Source organism: Opisthorchis viverrini, assembly GCF_000715545.1.
Source record: "Opisthorchis viverrini unplaced genomic scaffold opera_v5_1, whole genome shotgun sequence".
NCBI classification, from domain to species: domain Eukaryota; kingdom Metazoa; phylum Platyhelminthes; class Trematoda; order Opisthorchiida; family Opisthorchiidae; genus Opisthorchis; species Opisthorchis viverrini.
The window spans coordinates 8736769-8764051 of record NW_008751657.1 but is presented as its reverse complement, the minus strand read 5'-3'; the positions used below and the strand labels follow the sequence as shown (position 1 = coordinate 8764051).

Here is a 27283-nt window from a genome sequence, read left to right as displayed (position 1 = left end):
GCTCGTACGACAACAAAATGAAGTAAAATCTGCCGAACGGCTGACTTTTGGGAAAGATTATTTTTAACTGCAACCGCTACGGTTTCGACGTGACAACAGCTAAGCGGATAGTTGAGTCTACAACTTCCTACTCATTATAGTTTCAGAGAGTTGGCGCATTTTTTAGTTTGAGCTACAAGAGTAGCTACTTGTTCTTTCTGGAATCGCCTAAACCGTTCCGGGAGGTTGTTATTAGGCTGATCTTGTGAAGTGTTTCCGCTACTCTGTTCTTACAGCGATTGGCGCCGACAGATTTTCATCAGGCACACTGAAACACGGGTATATAACCATTGCTGAAAATCCGCCGAGTTTGTCTGCATGACATTTGCAGGAAAAAAAACTGGGACCCACAGGACCAGTGCTGTAGTTGGTGATTTTTCTTAAGTTTGTGAAAAAAGCGCTGCTGGCAAGTTCCAGATGGTGATGACAAACATATTGACCGTAAACGGCAGGCCAGGTGAAACAGAGCCAGCCATACTGATACTTTCATCGACCTATGCAAAAGCAGACACCTATTTATTTAGTTACGGAAACCACTTATTTTCTTTTGGACTTTGTGTTTTGTGAATAACGTAAACTGCGTTAAATCTAGTGAAACCCATGGTTTTTAGCAAGCCCCCGACTTTGAAAAGTTACCGATCCTTTTTTCTGCAGTCGCTTTCTTGTGCCGTTTAACGGGTAGTCAGCGAAATAATAGTTCACAGAGCTAATTAATAACCCAAAGCCTTTGGGTATTAATCACGTTGGGGGGAATAAATCGAGTACCCAATATCGAGTGCGTAATCCGCTGTACGCGTTGGGGTTTGGTATATCGAACGCAAGCCGTCTGATCACAGGTGTTTGCAAACGTCCGGCTGTACAGCCTTGGAGCTAGAACCAGCGCCTCCAGATAGATTCAGAAAAAAACAATTTACGGTTAAAAAGCTTGTCAGCGCATAGCTTGGAAAGTAGCTGTCCGGATAAAAGCTGGTTTTAGTAATTCGAAGCTCCCTTCAGAAACTAGACCCCCTGGGGTTCTATAGGGACCGAAATTGTCCAGTTTCCCATCCCTGATGATTTTCGGTCCTCTCATTTGTGAAGCTCATTAAACTGCACCAAATCTACTCTTAAGTAATTCTTTAGGTTGTCCACTGGGTTCAATTGTTGCAATCTCCACAATGGTTCTGACAACCATGGCGTATAATTACGGACTCAGATCCCTGCAAAAGATAGTCGTTGAGGTCTTCATTTGGTGACGGTGTTTAGAATGCTTCTTGGATATATATTATATATGTCACTGTAGAAGTAAACTAGCATCATTCTTTTCAGTAGTCGTGTGAATTTTCTCTCATTTTAGGCTTGCGGATTGAGTCATTCCAGGCGTTGACCCACGCTGGCTTCAGTTCTGACAGTGCTACATTATGCTGAAAAAGTGGGCTGCTGACTTCTGGAAACAACACCAGGACCTGCATGGTGGATTCGATCTTTTGTTTCTCATGTCAGTGTGGTGGGTTGTCGTCAGTGGAGTGGCTATCCCATCGTCCCATTTAATACGACTGCGTGAGGGTATTCCAACAGGAACCATAATTATACCAGATTTGCTCAGTTTCCTCAAAGGTGGATCCCATTCGCCTACTACAGGTAACCACGCTCGTGCAGAAGAATCAGAATCCGGTGTCCTGGCAATAGGAAACTCCGCCATGCCTGGAGTCAGTTGGTTTGCCATCGACTCATCGCGGAAAAGTTTGGTTGTGAAAGCACCTCCAGATAGAGATCTTATATGCCCAACAGAGTTTAGACTTCCTGAAACCGCCGTTCCAACACAAAACGGTGTAGAATTTCCCGAGTATCTACTACATTCCAACATTAATTCAAATGACCTTGGGAGCCCAGAGGAGTGTACAGTAAAGATATCGATTGTGCATGGGCCTGCTTCTAACCCATCGTTTGAGATTTTAACGATTATTTTGGAGGATGTCAATGACCATGCGCCCAAATTCTCAGTTGGGCATCCGGTTAATGCAGAAACCATCCCACATGTTATCAGAGTACCTGAGACTCCTGGACATGCAGGAACGAAAAGTAACGCACCCAGTATAAACCATCCGACACGAAATTTTGTACGTATACCGCTACCCCTGGCAAATGATTTGGATTATGGTGTTAACAGCATACGAGGCTACCGTCTAGAGGGTCAAGATGCCTATCTGTTTGCTTTGGAAGTAGGCGTGCAGACGGAAGACCATACAGGCATCAACTCGGACATCAGCCTGATGCAGTATCGAAGGCCAAAAGCAAACCAACTGTGGTTGGTCCCAGCCAATGCAAAGGGTCAGAATATGGATATCGTTCCTACTGGTGGATTAGATCGTGAATTGCGTGAAAGTTATCATCTTGTCCTTGTGGCATTTGATGGCGGATCGCCACAGCGCAGTGCCAGACTACCGATTAGTTTGGTTGTGGAGGATCTCAATGACAACCCACCCATTTTCAATCAGCCTTGGTATTCTTGCCAGATCTCCGAAAACGACCCACCTGGAAAAGTCGTCCTTGAATTTTCTGCGTACGACGCGGATGGTGATGGGAGCAACAACAAGATTAGTTTCCACATACCGGGTTCCTCTCCTGATCACATAAGACCGAACAGCATGGTGACGGATAAGGGCCAGATGGTGCATGAGCAGCGAGCGACAGGACTATCTGAATCACAGCTTGCAGCAGCGCAACTTTTTTCCATTGAACAGCGTAATGATGGCCAGACAGACGGTGGACAATTTCATGAGCCATTGAAATCAAACATCACACATGGAAGGTTGATAATAAGACGGCAGCCAAAAGAGCAACTACAAAATGCAGCTTCAAGAGCCATTGCAGCCGCCAAAACAACAGCAACTCAACCAGCAAATAACGGATTTCAAAGGGGGAATCTTCCATTCCCTGGTTCGAAAGGTGACTCGAAACAGGAATCAGGCGTCCGTCTGGAGTTTGTGATTGAAGCATTCGATCACGGTCGACCAAATCCTCTTTACACCCGCGTCCCGGTATACGTCACCATAGTCGACGTCAATGATCATCCCCCAAAGGTCTTTGTTTCATACTTACGGCACTCTAGTTCACCTGTCATTCTGCAACGGGAAAATCCCGGAAGTCCAACAGTTTGGGGCTTGGCGCGGGAAAATTTAGCCAGGACTATGATTGCCCAAGTCACGGTTACTGACGAAGATGGAGCTGAGGGCGATCTAGTTTGCAGCACCAATGACAATCGGTTTGTCTTAGAAGAGATTGCGACAACCGGAGGCTTTCTAGGTGAGTCTCGTAATCTATGGATTCCGCCCAGTGTGACATCTGTGATCAAGAAGGACGATCGCTCCAAACGCACTCGTCGACGTGCCTTGTCTGCGCGAATGTTCAAACTTATGTTGATCAGTCCACTGGATCGAGAAGTGGGTGGTGGACAGCCCAATCGTATTGAATTTATTTTGACATGCAGAGATAACACCCAGAACCAGCTTCCAGGAGAACAGCTTACCTCACGCGTTCCAGTTCGCATTCTTATAGAAGATGCCAATGACAACGCACCTATCTTCGAACATCCTGAATACACATTTCACATTCCAGAAAACCACCCCCAACTATCAACCGAGCCTGACGGAATCACAAAAATAACTTCCAGGTATTTTGTCGGGCAGATTCGTGCAAATGACGCGGATGAAAACCTTCATGCCTTGGTGGAATACCAGCTTGTAACAAATCCTGGAGCAGCAGTTGAGCTCAATCCAATAACGGGACAACTCTATGTGATTCGCCCCCTTGACCGTGAAACAACAAGTGAGGTCGTCTTCCAAGTGCTTGCTATTGATTGCCGGCATACAAATGAAACAGAGCTAACACAAACAGAAAAGCGACTGACTGGCACTACACAGGTTCGTATAATCGTTGACGATCTGAATGATTCACCGCCTGTTTTCGACGAACTTAACTATCATTTTGAAGTAGAAGAGGGAACGGATCTGGCGAAAGTAGGTCAAGTATGGGCTACAGACGCCGATCAAGGAGAAGCTTCGAGAATCTCATATAGGTTAGCTATTGGCACACTGAATCGTTTTAGAGGTTACCCATCGGGAACCCACAATGCAGATACCCAGTCAGTGAATACACCAGTACAACTTTACGACGAAGCATTGGAAATTACAACTCACTTCCAGATTGACCCGGTCAATGGTTTAATTCGAGTCAAGGGACGGTTAGATCGAGAGCGGAGATCTCATTATGAATTTATTGTACTTGCTGTTGATAATCCACGAGCTGGGCAAACAAAGTCCGAAGGTCACCTTATGAGTAAACCGACAGACCTGATGCAACACACAGCTACGACAACAGTGCTCGTCACGGTTCTCGATCAAAATGATAACCCACCCCAAATCCACAGTCCCAAAAATCATGCGGAATTTCCGTTGAGTTCGGATCAACTGATTGCAGGCAGCACCATCTTCACTATCAAGGCATCCGATCCAGATCTTGGGGAGAATGGAACAATTGAATTTGAACTGGCTAAAGTGGAAAACGATTTGGGAACATTGCATGAGTTTGGTGAACAGGACAAAGACGGAATTCATAGTTTGGAAAACAGATCTACAGATAAACAGATGGACAATTCACGGATCAGCGAAAATCCATTCGCTCTTGACCGTACCTCAGGCATGTGCTATCTGCGAGAGAATCTTCCACCTGCGAATTCAGACGGTCCAAGAGCATATCTTCTGCGCATTCGTGCTTACGACCTTGGTAGACCACGTAGCTTGAACACCTCCCTAGTAGTTCGGGTAGTGAGACAATCCGTCGGCTCATTTTCACAAGGAATTCTAACTACTTTGTACGGAGATCATCCAGAATCCCTGTACGGTGGAAAACACGAGCGCGGTTACAGTGATTCATCAGCAGGAGTAGATTCCAAATCCGGGTCCTGGGCAGCAGTTGGACAAGCGCGAATATCCGACAGGACAATGGTTGTTATTCTAACCACAGTGTTTATTCTACTTCTACTGACCACAATTGTACTACTGCTCCTGGTCAGATACCGACGAATATTCCTCAGGAACGTATCTTTCAATGATGAACAACCAAATGACAGCCTGCTGAGCAAAGCAAATGTGGGCTATACTGCAGGTATGCTGTTCAGATTGTTATTTACTCTCCTGTTTATTTTATTTGTTTATAAATTAAGCAAACGGATTTCTGAGAATGCTTAAATGTTCTGTGAACAGCAGGTGATGTTTAAATTGACGCAAAGGTGGACCAGTGGTGTTCAAGTCATGGATCAGCCTCTTCATCCCTACTTCTACAATGTTGTGCTAATGTATCAAGTCTAGCAGGTAGAGCAAATGGGTGAAAATGGCTGTCCACTCAGTTTAATTACTTTTGCAGCCAGCTGATTTAAAAATCTAGATAAAGGCTCGGGTCCCAAAAACCGAGACCCAAAAATGACGTAAAGTGAAGAAGTAGCGCATTCCGGAGCTGCGTAACAATACCAACGGGTCTGCATCACTTTACCTTTCTATCACTGCTTGGAGCAAATAAACAGGCTTTGATTATTAAGGCCTCCTTATCATCCACGCATCTCTAACAGACATTGACTGAAACAAGGAAGCTTCTCACAACGCTCTATTCTACATTCTGATCTTCGGTAATGTTTTGTTACCATATTTGAACTATATGGAGCTAGTTTAAGAGAGTTATGCCTCGAGAGAACGAACAGTCAAATTGCATTTGCTTATTGTAATCTGGAAACGAAATTCTTGGTTACCACGAGCATATCAAGTACGAGCGTTCCTAAATGACTATGATTTCCGCACTTATCTTACTTTCCAGAATCACATCCAAACTTCGATTCTTGTGAGAAGTACTGACAGATTGTGGAGTGAGCTAATACGAAATTTCAGCTGATAACAGAAGCGCGTTTTAGTTACGTGTTTTATTTTAGTTGTTATTTTTGCTTCAGTATTTCTGGGGGCCTGAACTCAGGCGACCGTAAATCAGCTTCCATAGTAGCAGTTTTATTACCCCAGTTTATTCGGACGACAGGAATATTAACTTGTTTCCGACAGTCTCAGAATAGCAGTAACGTGAAACAGTTCCAGTTTCAAATAGTGACCGGGTGAAATGTAAACTCTCTTGTGCGTAAAAGTACTCAGAGAATGAACAAAAGGAAGAAATAAAAAGGTTTACAAATATAGGCGGGACCTGTCAAATTATCGAGAGGAGGGAATGCTTGTCGGACCTACGAAATTTCCAGCACATGAGACGCTTCGCTCTAAATTAACTTTAGCAGGAACAAGACAGCTAACAGTCCAGGCCGTTTCCCGCGTCACCTTGTTTGGTTCACTCCGTTTGCTCAGTTGTGCAAAACGAGTTGACTGATCAACTGTTAACGTCTTGAGGTAACCCGAAGAACAGTGAATATTTAGATGGCTTTGTTCGAATGGTCATCAGGAACTTGATGATTACCTGACCACAGTCTTGTAGTTTGAGCAGATATTGAATAGTAGACATCATACTGAAGAGTGTAGTCTTGCAGCGCCCGTCGTTCCAAATGAAATCTATCAAAAAAAGGATGATGGATTGATGAGGCACTCTACCGCCCAAGCACTTTCATGCAGAGCAAATACGATTATTTTTAATTCAGCTAGGAAGTTGCTTTATAAGTTATACAGATTTGGTTGTTTTTAATTGTTCAAACTCAACAGTTCCAACAAACTCCTGCACTGCTTGAGCCAATAAAATACAGATCAGTGGGTAGCCTAAATTCTTAACAAAATACACTCGTTCTCAAAACAATTTGGCTTTGACGAGAGACTCATCTGCAGCCAAACTTGAGAACATCATAACCGAGCGATTCAGCTGGGTTCGGGGTGTCCCGTTCCCAAACCAGATTGGTATGCTATTAAGTGTATTTCACTAACCTCGTGCAATTTGAATTCAAGTAGAACCTAAGGTTGCCGGAAATTCTTAGAATGCATTTGCTTGATTAACCCCGAGAAGAGTGAAGCCGGTTTGTGGTGTGTCAAAGCGGTTTTAGCCCATATTATTCTGGTATGCCATTTTTGGGTTATCCAAAGTGCCCCTGGAAAAGCACACCAGCGATTAACCTTAACCGCCTTTACTTTTCGTCAAACTTCTAGGTAAACCATTCAGTTCAACTCTGGAACCAAGTGGATCAAACGGGGTATGTGTAAAAATTAATGAACTAAATTGTGCAGCATGCATCACAGCGTATTTGTACAAAATCGGCTTTCAGGTTATATTTATCGTAATTTGCTGGGTTTTTTTTTAATAGCTACACATAGAAAGTGAATGAATTCTCCTTCTATTGGAGTTAGAACACTTTTTTTCCCATTTTACAAAATATATTTCTTTGTGCACATTTTTGCTGGCATTTTTGCCATAAACCCATCGATCTGTGGCAGCTTGGTAATGTTAGTGGGTAGAGACAAAGCTGAATTCTGCCGTAACGATGTGTTGTGCCTTCTGGTGCTCACCGGTCATTACCGGCCTCGACCGGAGTTTTGAAGTGTTGGCGCAAAATAATTGGTCCAATAGTACTTTGTAGCTGTTGTGAGAATCTTACATGAAACCGCTGTGAGAAAGGTAAATGCAGCATCTGCAATGAACGAAACTTCTGTGGCACGTGTTATCTTTGTGGCTGATCTGACAGAGAGACATTTCAGTCTGATAGAAAAGCGTTTTTCTTTGTATAATTTAGACTGCTTCCTCGTGAGGGCAGTGACATCGATATGACATCAGTGTTCAAAACTGATACCTCGCTGTAGTAGAAGAATGATTTATCTGAAAAGAAAGGGCTCAGTGCTTGATTACTGCAATCATTCCAAGACGCCTACTCCTCCTGATACTCAATCAAACAACCTGGTTAGAAACTGACAACAAGAGCTCCACTGATATAGGTTAGCAGCTTTATCTTGCATTGTGCATAATGGGGATCATGTGTTCCCGATCCTGAAGGAAGCATCGCCCCAAGAACACCCAGACCTTTCGATAAATCTCCCAAAAACCCCTACCACCTCTTTTCTTCCTGTTTTAGAAATTGGGTACGCAAAGGGTTTTATTGACCTTTTCTTAGGACCATGCATTAGGACCAACCAAAAAGCTTGACACACACAATAGGTATTTGTCTCATCTTAGGCATGGGCTGAGTTATCAAATTTGCTCAATTTATTTAAAAGGGGCTTTACTGACTTAGTTTTGTATATGTCAGCTACACTTCCCCTTCGCGGTGCTTTAATAACCAAGTTGGAGGGCCTAAAAGCCAAGGTTACAATTTACAAATATTCCTCAATCCAGAGCACTGACGCAGTGGATCATCGTGGGTTTATCGTTACAAAGGTAGAATGAAGTTCAACCGTCAATTGAGACTTTCTGCTGTAACGGAATCCAATCCATGCTGAACAACCGAGGAACACTGTGCAGCTGTTTTATTTCAATTGCAAATTATGAGCAGCGTTCATCTGCGGAAATTCAGAGAGCCTCGAACCAGCAACGTTTAGCAGCGTAACAGGAGTATGGAATGAGATATCTTATCGATTCGCCTCATTCATAGCTCAACGAATATTTGTTTCTTACAAAAGTCTGCTTACTGATGCACCACAAGTTCATTTGCCTGGTGTCATATTTACCTAGCCACATCAAATTTGGTTCTGAAAAAACTCTACCCTTCAAAAGTTATCGACATACGTTTTACTCAATCAATGCAGCTCGTCCCAATAATACTGGTGTCTTCTCTACCATGCTTCCAACCCAGTTCACTAACGAGTTTCGGTAAACGCAAATGGAAAAACGTATATTTTATGCTAACACCGTATAAGGTTAAGTGATGGTACATAAACCAGCAAGCAATCGCAGCAGACACCCCGGTGACTGATGCCAGAAGATGGGAGTAGTTCATTAGTGTATCCTGTGGTAATTTCGCACGGAGAACTATAGTAAGGAACTTGATGGGAAAAAATTCTGCCCGCTTGAAACAAATTCCGTCAACTTGTTCTTCACTGCGTATCCACTCAAATACAGGCACACGGTGCTGGCTCAGAAAATCGGGGCAAGTAACCCTTTTGCCCGTTTTTGACTAGAACTCTGATAGAAGCTTTCGTTGAAGTCTATTTTCGGTTTAGGCTGAGAGATGGTTTCCACCAATTTTCAGTCTTCAATGTAAGCTCAAAGGCGACTCCTATAGAGTATTTCTTGATAAGACGATGTACTAAATACCTGGGGATAGTTCTAGGTCAGTTCATACATTCATATCATTCGAACCTTTTGCCATTCCGGCTGTCCATTGTCAGGCCGAATACAAATTAGTTTATCCCCAAGGCTGCAGCTGTTATCGGCCATGACAACCAGCACAGAATCCGGTATTCATAGTTGGGTGCATTACTGTTCACACACTCAAGCGCACACTACCAAGTCATTCGGTTTGCCATAATTTGTGGCCAAAAGACCGGTATTCCCACGGTCCCATCCACCAAATTTGACGAGCTGTATTTGGACGGTGAACACTCATCCTGTGACGCTGACTCATAGACGATGGCGACAACAACATTGGTTACGGAAGTATACAGTTTTACAAGAAGCTTGACGGGTTTCTTGTGCTATACTGAACTCAGGATGGCATTTTAATTCGTAATCGGCCTTACTACACATCACTATGGCTGACCGAAATTAAAACTTTGGCGATGGACCGACTGGCAATAATCTTGGATAAAGCATACAAATATGGTATTTTTAGGTTTTTGTCGATAAACGTTGATGCAAGCCGGTATCATTTCATGGGACTGGAACGTGCAGAAGCAAATTTATTTTCTGACAACGTTCTACAGACCGTCAGCGTGCGATCACACAAACTTCATATCCTGCGTGGTCACCTTCTTTCATGTGACTTAGCAGAAGAAAATCATCTGTAGACATCCATTGGTGTATGGCGCATTTGTTGAGACGCTTTTCCATTCAACCATTTTAGAACTCCACTCCAGAGACCCCATAGAACGTGTACCCGGGAGAACGAATCGTTCAATCTGTGACACTTATCCGATGTATCAATGACTTTGCAAGTGAAACTTTGGCACGCGCAACGTAAAAGTCCAGTGTCACCTAGACCATACCACAAACATGACATGGAAAACGCTTAGCTAGCTCGCTATTGGTTGTATGACTATCGGAACTCGTCAACTTGGTTTAGCCCTCGAATATCTGTCAACATTTTAAACAAGAGATTCAGTTGGGTTCTAGTGAACGCCACCCCAAATCTCAATAGGTGGTAGCCTCCATACTACTGTAAAGCAAGCGGCTTACCCAGCAGCAATCATATTGCTCGGCATAGTCTCAAATTTTTAAACTCTTCAGAATATTTACTTTTATGTTACTGAAATGCAAGCCTTAGGCACTGTAATATATACCCCTAATTTATTGCTGGACAGTTTCAAGTTGTGGTGGATTCAGCTGGATGTGATGCTTGATAGGTTAGTCCAAAATCACGGGCAACGCGGTGTGCGGTTTATTTAATTAGGTTGCATTCAGAATGGCGTGTTATAAACTTCTCACGAAATCGTAATAAACAGGAGCTCTCAAATTCATACGACCGCAAAACCCTACAAGCTTCTGGACGTCGTTCATGTATGTTGCGCATAAGAAACGAAAGTATGTGTCAGTTTGCTTCAGCGCGTTTCTTTTTTTCGTAAGCGAAACACACTGCACAACCCCAACTGGTATTTGGTGGAGGAGAAAACGAAAGCTGAGTCACAAGATTGCTATTTTGTCTGAGCTTTCGGTTTCAAAAGAATAATTCTTCAGAAAATCTTATATGGTCATTTGTATCACGACAAGAAACAGTCTTTTGAGCACAGTGAATGTGTAGAATACTTCAAAGTACTCAGGAAAGACTACTTGGAAGACGCACAAAATCGCAAGTCAGAAATTGTGGATTCTCAATATTTATCAATAAAATGTGCGTCACTCAATTTAGATTCCCAAATACGCCGAAGTATCCCACGGTACTCAAATTATTGGGGTTTCGGTTAAAATTGTTACACAAAGTAGTCCAAAGAAAGCTCGGGGAAGATGGCAAACCGATCTTCGTTGGCGACACAATCCTGTGCACAACACGCGGCAAAGCACAAAGCATACGTAAAACAAGGTACATTGTAGCTTAATAACTCTGCTCTGTCCAACATATGATCATCATAAACCTGAGGAGACCGGTGAGAAATAGGTTTCTGTGGAAAGTAGCACACAACTAGATATTTGTGTTGGAATGGAAAGTTAAACAGTTCTGTAGAAGCACTTCAGCAAACGTAGCATCTTATCACTCAAATTTTGAGCAATATTGATCGAATTGGCTCATGCAATATTGATGAACCCCAATAAGGGCGAGACAATTGGCCCTCATTCACAAAACACTGAGTAAAAATTCTTGCTAGGCCGACATGGATGAGCAGGCTCGAGGTTGTCTTAGTTTTTAGGTTGGTATCCTCGCTGACATGAACTAATGTATAACCATTAATGAGAAGACGAACAACAAATGCACGAAACACTCAGACATGTACAGAACTCAGCTGTCCCGGTTGATTTTTGGAGGACTCGGTTATCGTCTTGAAATCGGGAATTGAAAATATTCCAGCCATACATTTCACCTTTTTTGAAAACAGCAAGAGACAGAACAGTGTTGGAGGACTCCGGTTTAATTGAATTTTTTTCGACTGGTTTATCAAAATGATAAGCATACGTAAAACGACGGTAATACAGTCTGTTGCGGAAATGTTTTGTATAACAACCGAACTGTGCTGTATTCTGATAACAGTAGAGTTGTAATGCCTTCAATCGGTAATCACGCTTGTTGCCCTCAAGCCATATTTAGACTGAGACTTCTTTCCAAGCGATGCTGTCGGTCAGACCCAGCCAGGTGTAGACAGTGGCTTCTCCTGTGCATCGTCAATGCTCATGCTACTCACCACTGAACACCGGGTAATAGCAATTCATTCATTATACTGTTTATTATTAGAATGTCATTCATCTCTTTTTCGGTACCGAAAAAGCTTCCTTGTCAGTTATGCGAAGCGGTTGTATCGACAAGCTCTTTTGTGATGCCGAAATTTTGCGTTCAAAGAGGTCTTTCTCCCTCGAGGTCATAGGCCTTAGCAGAGCAGTGCACTTTCTGAGACAGTATCTTTGTAGTGTGCCCGGAAGTTCTCAACAAAAATTAGCATCAGACTTTGAAGCTTTACCATTCGAATGTGTAACATGCCAATTTTAAAGACTGTCAAAATCCAGGGTTTTGTACCCCGGCAATTCGTCAGAATATTTTGAGCTGGGGAGACTTGATTCAGTGCTAAACAGGTGGTGGCCGGTCTGTTCGCCAAGCGTAAAACTTAGCTTGTAGAGATTTCGTTAGTACGCAATTTGAATGCATCTTCTCAAGCGATGGCGAAATGTTTACAAGCCAATCGCCAGGCATAGTGAATAGATCGACCGCCATGTGTTACAAACCAGTTATCCAAAGCCAATGAATACGCGTCAGTTTGTGTAAGTTCTGATTGAGAGAACATTTTGATGGTAATTTTATTTACTAGTTTGCTAACCGCTATTTTCTGATCTGTTTTCCCAGATTCTGACTGCCCCATGGATTTCCAGCTTATCGCTGCCAGTGGAATCTCCAGAATCGTTTGATTACTCAACCATTTGCAATCCAGCTACAAGAACTAACGTTCCAATGACACCTAGAATGTGCATTAAAAATCCTAGTGCTCACTGGTCTCCATGTAGTGGGACGATAAGGAGGTCACCTGGAATGCATCACAATATCCTTGCTGAAAGTCAGCTCCCTGTCCTTCACACACCATCAAGCAAGACCAACGAATCACCGGTCTATGCTATTGAAATGCGCTCAAGATCTCAACTGCACCCACATTCAAAGGAGCATTGCCTTGCCTCACCACTATCAAGACCTATTGAGATGCCTCTTACTCTGCTTTTTGAAAATTACGCCGTTCGGCCAGAGCAGAACGCATATCGAACCTTGCTGAGAGATAATCAGGCAAGCAACAAGTGCACCACGTCTGTTACTCAGTCAACCAGTGAAGTTCCGCGGAAAAATCCAAGGCCACTAGAGTTTGGACTATTAGCTTCCAACACCCAATCACCGTGGCCTACGGTGACGGTGCAGTCTACGCTTAGGCGTTCAGCGTACAGTTTGGAGGATTTCCATTCAACTTTAGAAGCCGAGGAAAACAACTGCTGTAAGTTATGCAGCACTTCTTTGCACTTTTTAAAGTTTTTATTGCACCCTAACCAAGCTTTTCATTGAATTGAGTGTTTAATGACAGTGTTAAGTAAACATCATTTGGTGTGAGGAGGCAAGTTCTCAAATAAAAATTTCGTGGATTCGCAATCCTTATTGTTATGCGACAAGCGAGAATGCGATAAACAGAGCACCTTTCTGAAGGGATTATAATTTTCAGACTGAACTGATGTTGACAACAAACGCAACTGAATTACGGCTGAAGCTCTTGTTTGTGATATTCTACGACTGAATGTGATGCTCAGAAAGAGTTTTGTAACTAACCGTACTGTTGTCAACTGCCAACAGATGAGAACTATCCATTTGTCACGTTTATCGTCTATCACCGAAATTAAAATAGGGCTATCTCACGTCCATAGATTCTTTAATCCTAAGGGCAAAATCGGGGATAATAAATCATTTACTTGTGAATGCCTTGCACAGTGCAAGTCACTTGAAGGCACTAGAGAAAGACACTGAAACAGAGAAACGAAATGGACTGTGTACTTCAACTTTTGAACTGAATGATAGAGACTGTGTTGTGTAAGATAACTAGACTTGAATTTTTAACACTGACTTTTGTCAGATGCGGACCAATAGAAGCTAAATGAACGTGGGACACCGGACACTCAGGCTCCCATATATGGAAAGGACACATGTTTGACAGTCTGGTTTTTTTTACCACAGTCTACTATGAACAAACTGTCCGTACTACAGCGGTCGCCGTTGTGGAGCTTTACAACCAATTCCCACTAATCAGGATTCGAATATTTCTTATGTCCCAAATACCGGTCCATAGTTCCAGGTTTAGCAGACGTCCATCAATTCCTGAGTAGAGACATCACCGATTAGCTTTGACGTCACTGCTTTTTAGCAAAGATAACAACGGACCATCGCGTCAATCATAAAAATTCAAGGCCCAAACATACGGTTGGACTACTTGTTCATTTAAACGATCGATCGTGTTCGGCCTCCAATTACAAGAATGCCAATCATGGGAGTTGACGCGTTCCTTTGCCAAGCAATAAAGATGAATAATCAGCCGACGTTGAGAAAAACCGCAGAGCAAAACACTGTTTGCCATTTGGTGAAATTCTGTTTGGGATAAAGTAACAATAGAGAGGCGCCACAGACTAGGCTACAGAAAGACAGTCCTAGATATTGGTATGTCCACTCATTTGCGGAGGTTCTGTGGTTGAACAATCAACAGGAATATTCACGAAAGAAAAAAGTGCCACTTAAGTGACAACTTTGAATTGCCCACCCTAACTAGGTTGAGCTCTTCTCCAGTTATTGATCAACCTGAGTGCATTCTTATTAGATTATCTTATCCGCCAAATTTGATACAAAAGCAAACTTACCTTAAAGCAATCATACTCAATCGGCTTGAGCCAATCGACAATCAGGATGACATGTGAATTTCTCGCTGAGCGCATTGTCCTTAGTTCATTAGTTGGGTATGTTTGATGTATGTCAGTTGTGTCCTTTGCCCTCTAATTTTTGAAGAGCTCTTGTATAAAAAAAGCTATATTACTCTTGGAGGTAAGTAATTTTTTCATGATTACGTTTGGTTCGTACGTAAAAATCTCAGGAACCTATCGCGGAAACGAAGTTGAACCAACCGCGGCTTACCCGTTTGGAACCAACTTTCGAACATTGATTCGAGTTGACTTTTGACCAAGGCGGAAAGTTGGACGCTATCTATAAGCAAAGTAGAAAGCAAAAGCTAAGCATAAAACTAAAGTAGAGTCCGCTGGTTCATAAAAAATAACTGATCAGAAGGGAGTTAGTTATCTTGCGGTACTTAATTTGTTTCCCAGCTTTATTATCTTGAATTTGTTTTTTGCCAATGAGACATATTCCAGGGACCCAGTTGGTCCAGAACTTTTTCGACCCGAAACATTAGTCAGATAGAAGCGCTTAAGATTAGATGCCACGTATAAAAGTCATGGAAAAATAAAACTCCAGAGTCAAAGGGAGATAAAATTCGCGTTTTCATGAAACAAATAACTTATCATCTGTACATCGGCTTAGCACGATACAACCGGAGTTGATTTGGTCACCGGACCTCGTGTTACTGAATTGTTAGAATGATGCCACATGAAAACCAGGGAACATCGGAACTCAGATTTGCCTGTCCCGTTTGGCAGCTTGTACAAGACTGGTGTCAGTGACGGCCGAGAAGTTTAGGCAGTTAGAAGATATCTTGATAGAAACGCTTCCAGTGGACAATGGATGGGAACTAAGATAAAAATTTCTGGTAACAATGTCACTTTGAAGAACAGTAAGCTGTTTGCAAAGAATCAATTTCAAACGATGTGTATTCACACCATTCCAAAATAAACAGTCCCTGTCCTATCAGGACTTGAGTATCCTGCTGGTTCACATCGAATTCGGGAAGAACTGGGCTCGAACTTCGCATTTCTTAGTCTCACCAGCCAAGAATATCTGTGGGCAAGCTGGGATTCAAACTTCGGTTCACCATATTGCCAGCGTATGTTAGACGCACCTGAGATAGCTCATCTGAACAACGAAACTTTTTTCAGCATAATTAATGTTTTTCAAGCCTGCTTCCATACGGAATCGAACCTAAAAGTATCTGTGTACTTTTCTTAGCCAGCTATTTTTATGGAATCATCAGTTTAAAAGGCATGAACTCCTCGTTTGTAGAACATATTAACGTAGGTCCCTCATCTCGATCGTCCTGACAGTCTACCTTGCGCTATTTAGTCGTGCAGTTTAGCTTGAGTTTCCCGTTTGAGGGATAACTGACAAATTGTCATGATGCAAGTTGTGATAATCTACATTATCCTAGGATGAAAACCGTTTTACGAGACCTTATGTGTACCCAAGTCTCATGATGTAGACATCATGCAGGCTAATTAAATACCTGAATACCCGTCAATGAGATTCTAATGATGGCCATGCACGTTTCAGTAAACTGGGAATTAGGAACGGTAATATGCAAGCCAAAATCATTGTGGAACATCGTGGGTTGCGGCATCACTTATGCAGTGGAACTATCCAGGACTATTGCACCATTCGCCAAAGGGTTCATTTGACTTGTCGACATCCATAGAACATACGCAAGTGTGTTTAAATCTGTTCAAAGAGTTCGGCTATTATTCAGTGCCGTTATCTTGTCATGATAGTCAATATGTAGACAAATTAATACACACTAAGACGGGCTTTGATCGATCAGTCCAACAGGGTATGTCACACGATATGTCCTCGCTTCTGTCACCTGCATTCTCCACATGATATCAGCAATAAACCCTTTAACAGCTAGATAAATAATAGATGGATCTCCTTCCTCCGAGCAGCAGTAAGAAGGGAACTCAATTTACGAATGGCTTACTAGGTTTTCTGTCGAGCCTGGGTACCGAGTTTTCATTACTCTGAATGAATGTCTGTCACAATTAGTCTTAAATATACGGCTTTATGATAGTAGTCTTTCGTCCAAACTTGGTCGCCCATGCTAAAAGACCTACTGCATTTTAGAATACTTGTAAACAATCTGCGTTGTTTGGTGTAGTCTCCACATGCTGGAAGCCTACCTCATAAGTGTATTCATCGTCGCTCTAAACCACCCATTCATTCACAGGAATTCGCACTCCATAGTAGGTATGTACAGCGGTTACACAAATCAATTGTATGAATTACCCAGCATCTCACTTAGTCAAAGGAGCTAGACAGGGTGACCATACGTCTTGGCTTATTTCGTGTGAAGGCAGGAGGCTTCCACACAGCCACAGCGGCCACACAGCTCTACTGTCAGACCGTATTCCGATCCGTACTCTATGCGATTCGTTGACTGAAGATAACAGAATTTGTAAGGATACTAGAAGTAGGAAAACGGGGTATAGATACCATCGTCTATCAGGTAAGCTATGCCACAGTATTCCGTCTAAACAAAAAGAGACATCTTTCTACAACTCACTCTTTTTCCTTCTGAACTAGTGGTTGTTTATTTTCCCAGTGGTTTATCAAGTGTTAGAAATAATGACGGATTCGAGAACACTGCAGTAGCAGCAAGTTAACGACGCAACTGCAGTTTATCGAAGACCGGAACTGGGAAAGTGAGATGTTACTGGAAACGCATATCTCAGCTACCTAATGAGAAGTTATTTCAGGCCCACCGTCCACATGTCGTAAGGCATCCACTGCAAGTAACCAAGTAAACTCAGGAAAGTGCAGTCTTCAAGTATCTGAAATTTCAATGATGTAAGGAGATGACGATGACCAACTGATGTTGACGAGTCCTGCTCATGGATGCTTCTCATGTCAATTTCGCCATTTTTTAAAAGGAAAGAATGAAATTATTTTTCCAGGACAGAATCTTTTCAGATTTCCAGCCGATCCAAAACGAATTTGATCACATTATCTTAGGTACCCAAAGTTTTTTCTTTTAGCACACCAGCTGTGGATACTGGTTGTTATTTACTGAATTCCGGGTGGTAGTTTTCCTATTTGAGTCATGAGCCTCCTTTAACGAGCTGCCGGACTTCTTCCTGAAAGGTTATTTATTTATTTCCGAGGATACTTGTCAACCCCGTCACTGAGCATGAAGCGACCTAAGTTGTTACCTCATTCACGTTCCTGGATTCTGCTCACCTACCCAGGACTAGAAGACGAAAGAGATATAAATGTCGTGTTGGAGGTTCATGGCGTTTTTCCCTGAAGCAGAAAAATACTTTTTGAAGAGAAATCGAGGTCAGCCAGCAAAGAAATTTCTGTCTTCGTTGTAGCAGTTTACTTAATCTTTAGTTATGATCGCCATGGATATGGAACACCCCGATGCTTCAGGCTTCCCGACACTGTTGAATGTAAGAGATATGAAAATTTTGATGTGTATAAACTGACAAAAAGGTGTATGCCGAAGCCGTGACCTGCCACATCTATCTGAAGTTTTTTACTGGTGGCGCTCGTAATGTCTTCCGCATCTTTTTTTGCAAGAATAATGCCAATTTCTCTGAAAACCTCTTGCCCAGTAACATGCCGAGTGTGGCTTTGCCTTCCCAGAGGAAACGGATTTAAGAGCGAGTATCGGTCGGAAGCGCTACACTTATATTCGGGGATTATTTAAAGACTACTGTTTGAAAAATTCAATGGGGTAGGGGTTCATTTTCTTGTAGCGGAAGGTGGTGTTGCGCGATTAACTGTGAACTTGAGCAGAGTCCCCGAATACAAGCTGGAACATCAGATGCCGTTATCTGGGTAAGAGTTCTAAGCATTTATCGCATTTTCCGCTACTTCCATGCCCTTGCTTTTAGAACCCCACTGTGTCAACAGCTATCAGTTACATAATGCGTTATCTATCTAATAGCTTTACTCATGATCAAGACCCCGTTCTTTTTTAGGCTCTAAACGCTCGTTCGTCCAGTCTCCAGACGAGTCAGAAAGGATAGCCAGTATAACTCGGCATTCCGAACAGACGTATTCTAGCAAAACGTGTCCGACACGCGATGAGTATCAACCACTGTTGACACAGGACTGTACTCCGTTAAGGTCAGTACACAGCTCTCCACGACACAGGGCAAATAACCCACTACACCAGCTCCAGATACTTCATACTCCCGAATTTGTACGTGCCAATGACTCAGTCAATGGTGGGAAGAATATTCAGTTTCAAATTTGTCAACGAACACCCCCCTGCGACATAAATTCCCGGGCTGTTCCACTCACCAACGAAATGAACAACGACTCATCATCAAAAGCCCGTCAAACTAATTCAGGCTTATTTACGTTCAACGACAGTTATACGAAACCGGCTTCACAAAGTCAATGCATCAATGACTGTGGTCCGGGAAAATCGTGGTTCAAGCTCAAATCCAACCTGAAGACAAGCGGTAAAAAGCACAACGTGATCAGATTCGCAAAAACCGAAGAAGAGCATCCAGTGAACTTTGAAAATATCATGAGAGCTTCTTTAAACTCATCCATACGTTCCGATGGTTTAGAAAGCTTCAGTCCAACATCCAGCCCTGCTAAAGGAATAAAAACGGAGAATTTGCTGTTTTCACCAGTTTCACCGGTTAAAACAGCATCTGTCCACGTAAAAGGGAGTTTTGTTTAACCGAGTAGTTGTGACTCCTGTATGTAAACAACCATGACTATTTCGTTCCTCATACCAGTACTGTAGAGGTGATTGAATACTCCTTTTTCCCAAATTGTAAATATGTTCCATTATTCTAGCAGTTACTGTGTTGATTTGATGCCAACGTCTTGTTGCTGTGGCCAGTTTAATGCAAACTTGCTATTGTATGCATACTAAAAGATAAAAGACCGTCTACCATTACTGTACATTACATACATCATCGAAGAAACTGGGATTTCTTCTGCTACCAGTGGAGTATTTCAGCAAAAAGCTGCCTGACTTATTTCGAGGAACAGGTGTTTCCACATGACTTGACACTATTGTCAATCACAGCTGGCTGAAAGCTGCTTGTTCTCTCGAATCAGAAAAGCATCGAACTACTTCGGTTGTTGTCTGGTAAAATATGCTGCACGAGAGTCTAATGCGCGAAAATATTAAGCAACGGCCGCAAAGCTCCGTTTGCCTAACTACTCAGTAGACCATACTCGCCTTCATGTCATAGATTTTGAATACATAGAATTCACTTTCGCAATGACAGTCCACCGAGCAGAAGCCATACACAAACAAATACTTCCGAAGACGGCTCCAAAATTTGGTGAAATTTTCATGCGGTCCTGTCGTTTGATAGCTGTTCTACAAGGCACTAGTCCTTGTTGTCAACTGCCTACTTTTCAACTAAGCGCAAAATAAGGAGCTCTGATTAGTAATCAACAATTTCCATAAACCAACTGCACACAAGAGGACTGTTGTGTATTAAAGCTGATCCCTTTGTGAAAACGGAATACACCGGCAATTTTTACTTTTAACTCTCTTGATTCCTTTAGAGTACCAATGCATGACGTTGATAGACCCTACTAGGAAAACCTATTCTTCTGAATTATAACTGGATGCGAGTTGTTTGCATGCAGTATTTTGGGAACCGCCAGAGATCGACTTTTACGATCGATACTCACCGCAATTCTGATGCTGAACAATCGGGAGATGAAGGTTTTTGTTGGCCCATCTTGTTCTTGGAAAACAAAATGAACGTTGATAAAACTGATGAAATCTGTAAAACGACAGGATTTTTGTGTTTAAAAGGGTGTTTAAAGTAAATTTCGGCAAACCGTTGGCGTAATTTGGTTTATTTTCAGTTAACTGCGTTTTACTCCCTCTGGAGAACGACATGTCGGATAGTTTGTGACAAAAGAGGATGACTAAGCTTGCTTTCCTACTGAGTACATTGTAAACGAACTAGAAGTAAAAATATTTGCCATACGATTACAGGTTACTTTACGGAGTTTCTGCAAGTCCATTGGTGAAAACATCAATCTCGACCTGGGCCCATGAGTTTGGTCATTGAGTACGTGTCCCAAGCGCTGTAATCATAGTCACTCCCTTTGTTCAGGTTTAAGATGCCATGGCCCACCCATTGCATTCTGCTCTTTTATACGTATAATTCTTTTGGTATTCGTAGTTATAAAACCGCCGTTTCAAAGGAATCCTACAGTCTGGTGATCAGGAGTCAGTGTTGATTTGATGTCTTTACTATGAAGCCAGTCTCTGATTCACATCCAAAAGTACTATTATAGTGTAGTAATGCTATCCCACCTACATCATTGAGTGTCCTTACTTGATATTTAGCTTTATACCATGTTAAGGAACCGGAACACTTACACACGAATGTTATTTCTGTATTCACAACTCATATAGTGAACTGTCGTCTGACGTTCGCCAAGCACAAAGTAATATGTTCTCTTCTTCAATACCGGGTTTATTAGCGCATTACCTTATTTAGATGGTTAGATGGTTCGTAGTTACAGGTATTTGGTGGCTTATTTGGAAGAAGGAATTTTTTGGAAAACCCACAGCGTATCCAAAAGCGAGTGAGATTAGTAGCTGTCCTATAATCTAATTTACAAGAATACTGTTACTCTGTCACACCGCTTCTCCCAAATGGTTCCGTCTCGGTTTATAAGGCTACATAATGACTTTATATCAGGTTTTGTCAAACGTGATCTTCCACCCTCGGGCTCGGGTTGAAAACTGACGAAAAACCTAATACTACCTAGCTGGGATTATTCAAACGTGTAACCAACTTTGGTGATCGAGCTTGATGCTATTTGAAAAGAGTGAGGAAACGGTATCTAAACTGCTGAAAAACATGTCTATTTGATCTGCTAACGCTCTGAAGATCTGAAGTAATTAAGTGTGATAGAAATGACGGTTTCGTACTACAAGTCGCGCTATGCAAAGCAACGCATAATTTCAAGTAGAAAACTATGGATTGTGACTTATAGGACTCCAACTCGTATCTCTCAGTGGTGAAGTACCACTGGTCAAACGACATACCCACTGTAATTTTTTCAAGGTTTTTACTGCCGAATGCTCCAGGCAACCAAATTTTTAGACACCCCTCCTCTCGCAACTCAAAAAAGCAATTTGATCCGACGACCTCTGAAATTATTTCTTGGGACCACAGGACATATCCATTCGAATGGTATGACATTGCCTGGTCATTCTTGTACCATTTGCGGTATGTGCTAAGTACCAGTCACTTTGAAAATGTAGGTCAACCAGTTGTCATTGTGGACAAGTTAGCATCTCCTTGAAAGATCCAGCTATCCAAAGAATAACTACAGGTTTTCTTCAGTGAATTATAGGCTAGCACTTTGATTCTCCAAAATTCTTATTTCTTGAAGCTGCCTCTGGTTTTCCTGGTGGCCGGCTTTAAGTACGGATCCAACTGCATTCCGCTTTAAGGATATTCGACTGCGATACATCACTGGATACTACTTTTTATGACATAACTTGTGGTTTCTATTGATTTCCTATTTCGAAAAGCGTCTTCCTCATTACGGCAATACGGTTAAGTCAATCTGGTAAGCTTTCGTAAGGCCTCATCAAGTAAAACGATGCCCCTTTCAGCGTATCTATAAAGTGAATCAACAGCGGCATACAAAACCCTAAAATATATAGTATCTGGTTGATAAAACTTTAAAATACCCTGAAATCAGTTTCCACAGTTTGACATATTCTAAAGAGACAATCACACAACCACTCCCTACTCGAATAGATGCGTGGCTGCCTGAAGGCGCAGATTTGGTTTATTGCAAGTAATATGATTTCTTCTGGCAGGCTAATGAGCCTAGTGCTCCGGCAGTCATCACACGTCTGTTCAACGTCTTTCGAGAACGGCTGTTGAATATAAGCAAGATAACTAAATACAGATTTGGACGCTTCCGTTACCTATGTAAAACAGAAAGATGTGCAAATCAGCTTGAAAAATGAGAATGCATTCCTTCAGTTGTATTCTAAATGAGTTGATATTGGGTTAAGAAGGTTCAAGACATTTCGGGAAAAAGACAATCTGAAGGAGGTTTCCGTCACTGTATTCAACTTTCCAGTTAATTCTGAGGCAGGAATCTCACTAAGGTGTTCAGAGGGCGACTGACTAACTGATTAGAATGTTTCCTTCATCCGTTGCTTTCATTGAGTGGTCCCGTGGTTAGTTGTCTCAAATTTTCAGTCCACTTAACTCCGTCTGTTGACGTCTGACCCTATGAGAGTAGGAACAGTTTGTCTACACCACCCACACTGGCCACCATTCGCATAGTCTCTTCCACAGGTATTGGAACAATTCTTTCTGAATGTTTCCGAATTATTGGGATTTTGGTTCAAGGCAATTTCAAAATGAGGTTGGCAAGTTTAACCATCTTAATCAGCGTAGCAAATCCAGGAGGACGAGGTCGTACCGTGGGAATATATATGTTTGGATTCATATCTAGGTAGGCAAACCTCTGATAGACGTGCATTCTTTACACGGTATTCGCACAAAGTCTACATGGTTACGGATTATCTTGTAACAGGTTCACATTTCAGCAATCTGGAAAAATGTACCTTTCAGTAATAATAAGCTCAATCAAGAGTTGGACAGCATGCCAAACACACGAAGCTCTATAAAGATGTGAAGGAGCAATTTATTGGGTTAGAATTCGACACAGATATTAGCCATTAAGTTACATGGTCCTGGCTGCAATGTTTTAAGTCTTCATAGCTAAAACAAGAAAGACAGAATAAAACTTGAAGAAGAGTGGACACCGATTAGAACAACTGAATTCTGAAATTCATTTTATCAGTACCGGGGTTAATTAATGTTCCTGAAGTGATTGGTGTTGGATCCAGTTCTCTCTAGAGAGACCACTAAAGGGACTTCAGTTAGGTTTTAGCATCTTGAGTGCCCCATCACCAAATGTGGGCAGTGAACTGCGCTGCTCAGCAGGGGATAAATTATATCAAGTCCCTCCGTTTTACGTCAGGGTGGCGCAAATGTTTCTCATTAGTCTTCATTAGTTTTCATGTTGGCTGTCGTAATACCATGGTTGCGCCCTCATTGACACTGTGAAAGCAGTATGACTTCCCTACAACTGCCCGATTAGCAGAAATGGTAACTTCAACCTTAAAGGCCGCAGCGCTTTTCGGTTATACAGCGGTTATAAGGTAAGAAAATAAACAGTGCATTTTAAGTCCATGTACATTTAGCTTTACACTTCGTGGTTAAATCCACACTCCGAACCCCCCTGGTTTCATCTTTTCCTGATGACTTCCTCACCTCAGATGAGTGTAATTAGGTAATTAGGCTAACAAGTATGATGTGCTACCAGCGGGCCGGAAGTAAGAGGAATTATTGCGGTTGCAGGATAGCAGCTTTTCAAGTTTGGACGGAAGCTGACAACAAATTCCCTTGGCATCTGCTGGCAGTCAAATCGTATACTGTCCAAGCTAGGAATAGAGTGGATCAGGAAAACCATAGTCCAGAAGGCTGGTCGCATCGACATTACCCTGACTTTTTATAACAGCTCTCATATTCTGATGTCCAGTCAAACCCTGACTACATCTCTGTTCGCAGCACTGCGAATCAGGTTGATACAACTCTCATTCCGGCAGATGATGATGATGACGCAAGACCTGATTGGGTTAACACATGATACATATTAAATTGTATCCAGAAATTCTGGAGAAGATTTGACATGATGAATATGGTTTTGCAAAGTTTTGCCTTGTTCCGCTATTCTTCTCGCTTGCGAAATTTCTCATAATATGACAGCATCATATGTGCTTGAAAACTTCTTTGCCTCTGGCGACAATCATTTAAGAGTGCTGAGTGCGAATGCTTGCATGAAGTGAATGAAATTCGTTTTAGGAGGTACTGATTAATTGTGGTTTTGTCTCCAAATCCCTTGTTTTGATTATTCTTCATTTCCAGTGCTCATAATCTCACTGGCTTTGAGATTATTCGCAATTCTTACAACTGTATCCATCCTTAGAAGTCACACCCTATTTTATCTGTTCTCTGTAGGTCTTCATATTACATGAATCGAAAATGTGCCCATCTAGTAAGATTGGGCTGGGCTAAGTTTTGCGTGAAAAATGTAACGTCTGCAGTTTTACCATGGTTGCATTTTGAATGGAATTCTTTATTGAAGTAATTTTACTCTCCTTTTCTCAAAGCCATTATTTTGAAACATTACATGAGTCTTTCCTCAAGCTACAGAGCTCTAAAGATCAGGACTAGAATGATGAGTTCTTTTTCTGCCCAGTGTTATCCTACTGAAAATAATATTTTAGTAGCATTCTGTTTAACCTATCTGGTTGAAGGATACGTCACAGGAATAGTTTTAGTGCTGGGCCTGTACACAAGAGTTTCTGGTTGTATGTAAAGTACCATAAAGCTGAGTACCGGTCGACCCTGTTCAGTGGTATTCAACCTCATCTGTTGCAGATTCTGATCCGTTTTGACATATACAAGAAATTGTCCAAAAATGAAATAGAATTTAATCAAAATCTGTCTTATTCTTCTGGATCTGCGCATGCCACGTTCTTATTACTGAAGAGATCCTTTCCCACAACACATAGAAGTGGATGACTCGGATGTGAATAAAGTAGTTACCAGTTGCTTCAACCATATCATCTTAAGCTGGGGTGTCGAACGCGTCCTTTTTAATCTGGACGACACTAATTACATTCCATCTGTGTAGTGACGTTGGCCAACCGCCAAAAATCCTAGCATGTGGCTGTGTTCTGATCGTTGATCTGCTGGGTCTCGTAACGAACAATCACAAAATTCTGGCGGATAAACATGAGCAAGTGAAGTGAGATTACCAGCCCGCGAGCATCAGACTGGCACCCAAGGTCAATTTCTCATCCAGTGAGGCTGCGATAGGATCCAAGAAATGCTCGGCTGAACGGAATATTTTGTTCTCTTTGTGACTCCTCAGACAGTAACGTATAGACACTGTACATGTCCGTTAGGTTAACGATTTTACTTGCCTAAGACAATAAGCCATGACCCAGTTCAAATATTTGAAAAATCGCTGTGACTGACTCCTTTTGTTATTCACCCTTCACATCCTTAAGATGATAAGCATTTTGCTGATGCAGCCCAAATCCACTTCCGGTAGATACTAAGGATCTTCCCCAAGGTGAATGAAACCTTATCCACTAATCTAGCAGGTCATATTAGGTTAATGTGTGAAAGGCAAGTAAATGAGGACAAAACGGAACGATTTCACTTGTTCCTCATAATTTATGTATTGTGTGAGTGAGTAGAACTCGGCCGTGAAAGCTGTCCCATCTCAAAACAAAGCAACGAGAATCAAATCAGTCCACGGACTCGTTTACAACTAATTCAGACCAACCATCACCTCTGCAACAACTGAAAGTGGCGAACGATTAAAACAAACCTATGCTTCATTCCGGCTGCATAAATAATGCGTGCTGACTTGAAATAATTACTGTTTGTCAGAAGACACGAAAATTAATCACTAATGACAACGCTTGGAGCGGGAGATTGTAAATCGATGCAATCGTTTGCTCGCTGTTCATTCTGTGTGATCATAAGATAGAATAGTGTCAACAGAATGGTGACTTTCGCTCTTTTCCACCACTCGCGGCTAGTTTTTTTACCGCCTTCCTGGGAACCGTCGGGAATTTGAACCCAGTGACAAACGTCACTTTCAGAATAATGCGATTCGCTCAATATTTGTGATTGAAATGAAACTCACGATTCTTATTGTGATGCATGGTTTTGAATTTCGACCTAAGACCCAGAATATTACCTAAGTCAAACAGTAAACCTAATGAACCAAACTCTAACTGAATGGAGACTAATTTGATTTTCAGACTACATTATTGAGAATATCAGAGGCAAAGTTAGTACAAAACGGGACTGGGCCAAACCCTAGGACTGTTAAACATACTCTGTTTACTTAATCGATGCTCTAGATCATTTCTTCTTATGCTTCAAAATTTCTGGTTGGTGCATGATTAAGCAGGCACAGACAATCGGGAACAAAGGCTGGAAAAAACAGTGTAGCCATGAACACTACTGATGAAGCACGCGAGTAGCTTCCGGCCTGGTATCCAAGCTCTACACCGTATCTCATGGAAACTAAAGGTTACCGAGAAAATGATGGAACCACTTTTCAATGCTCATTGATTTTTGTTTGGGATTCGGAGAACTTCCACGAAAGTTCCAAAGGATGCTTGAAAAATGCTCACTATCCGAAAACTTTGTGCAAATGAGGTATTTAATTTCTGGTCTAATGGCTTATAACAGCTTGTTTCGTGTTTGCTTAGGGGCGTTTCTCCTTTCCACAGTACCGCTAATGAACTTTTCGCATAAATGCCCACATTAGTTCAGACATTCAAATTCTTCAAAAACTCAGAAGGACGATGCTTTCGTAATTGATTTTCTAGGATACGAGTTGCAAAGACTTAATTAGACTCAGCTGATCAACAGTTTTGAACTGACCGATCATCACTAATTTTAAAACCGTATATTTATTATGGCGTAT

The 27283-nt window shown here is 42.0% G+C and overlaps 1 protein-coding gene across 1 annotated transcript; it reads left to right on the top strand.

Annotated features, from left to right (window-relative positions):
* Window positions 1-1439: 1439 nt before the first annotated feature.
* Window positions 1440-19427, top strand: T265_00151 (hypothetical protein; the record flags this gene model as incomplete). Its single annotated transcript, XM_009163808.1, has 4 exons — window positions 1440-5184; window positions 7197-7240; window positions 12680-13310; window positions 18712-19427. 4 exons carry the CDS (start codon window positions 1440-1442, stop codon window positions 19425-19427), a joined length of 5136 nt encoding a protein of 1711 aa, XP_009162072.1.
* Between the last annotated feature and the right edge of the window lie 7856 nt (window positions 19428-27283).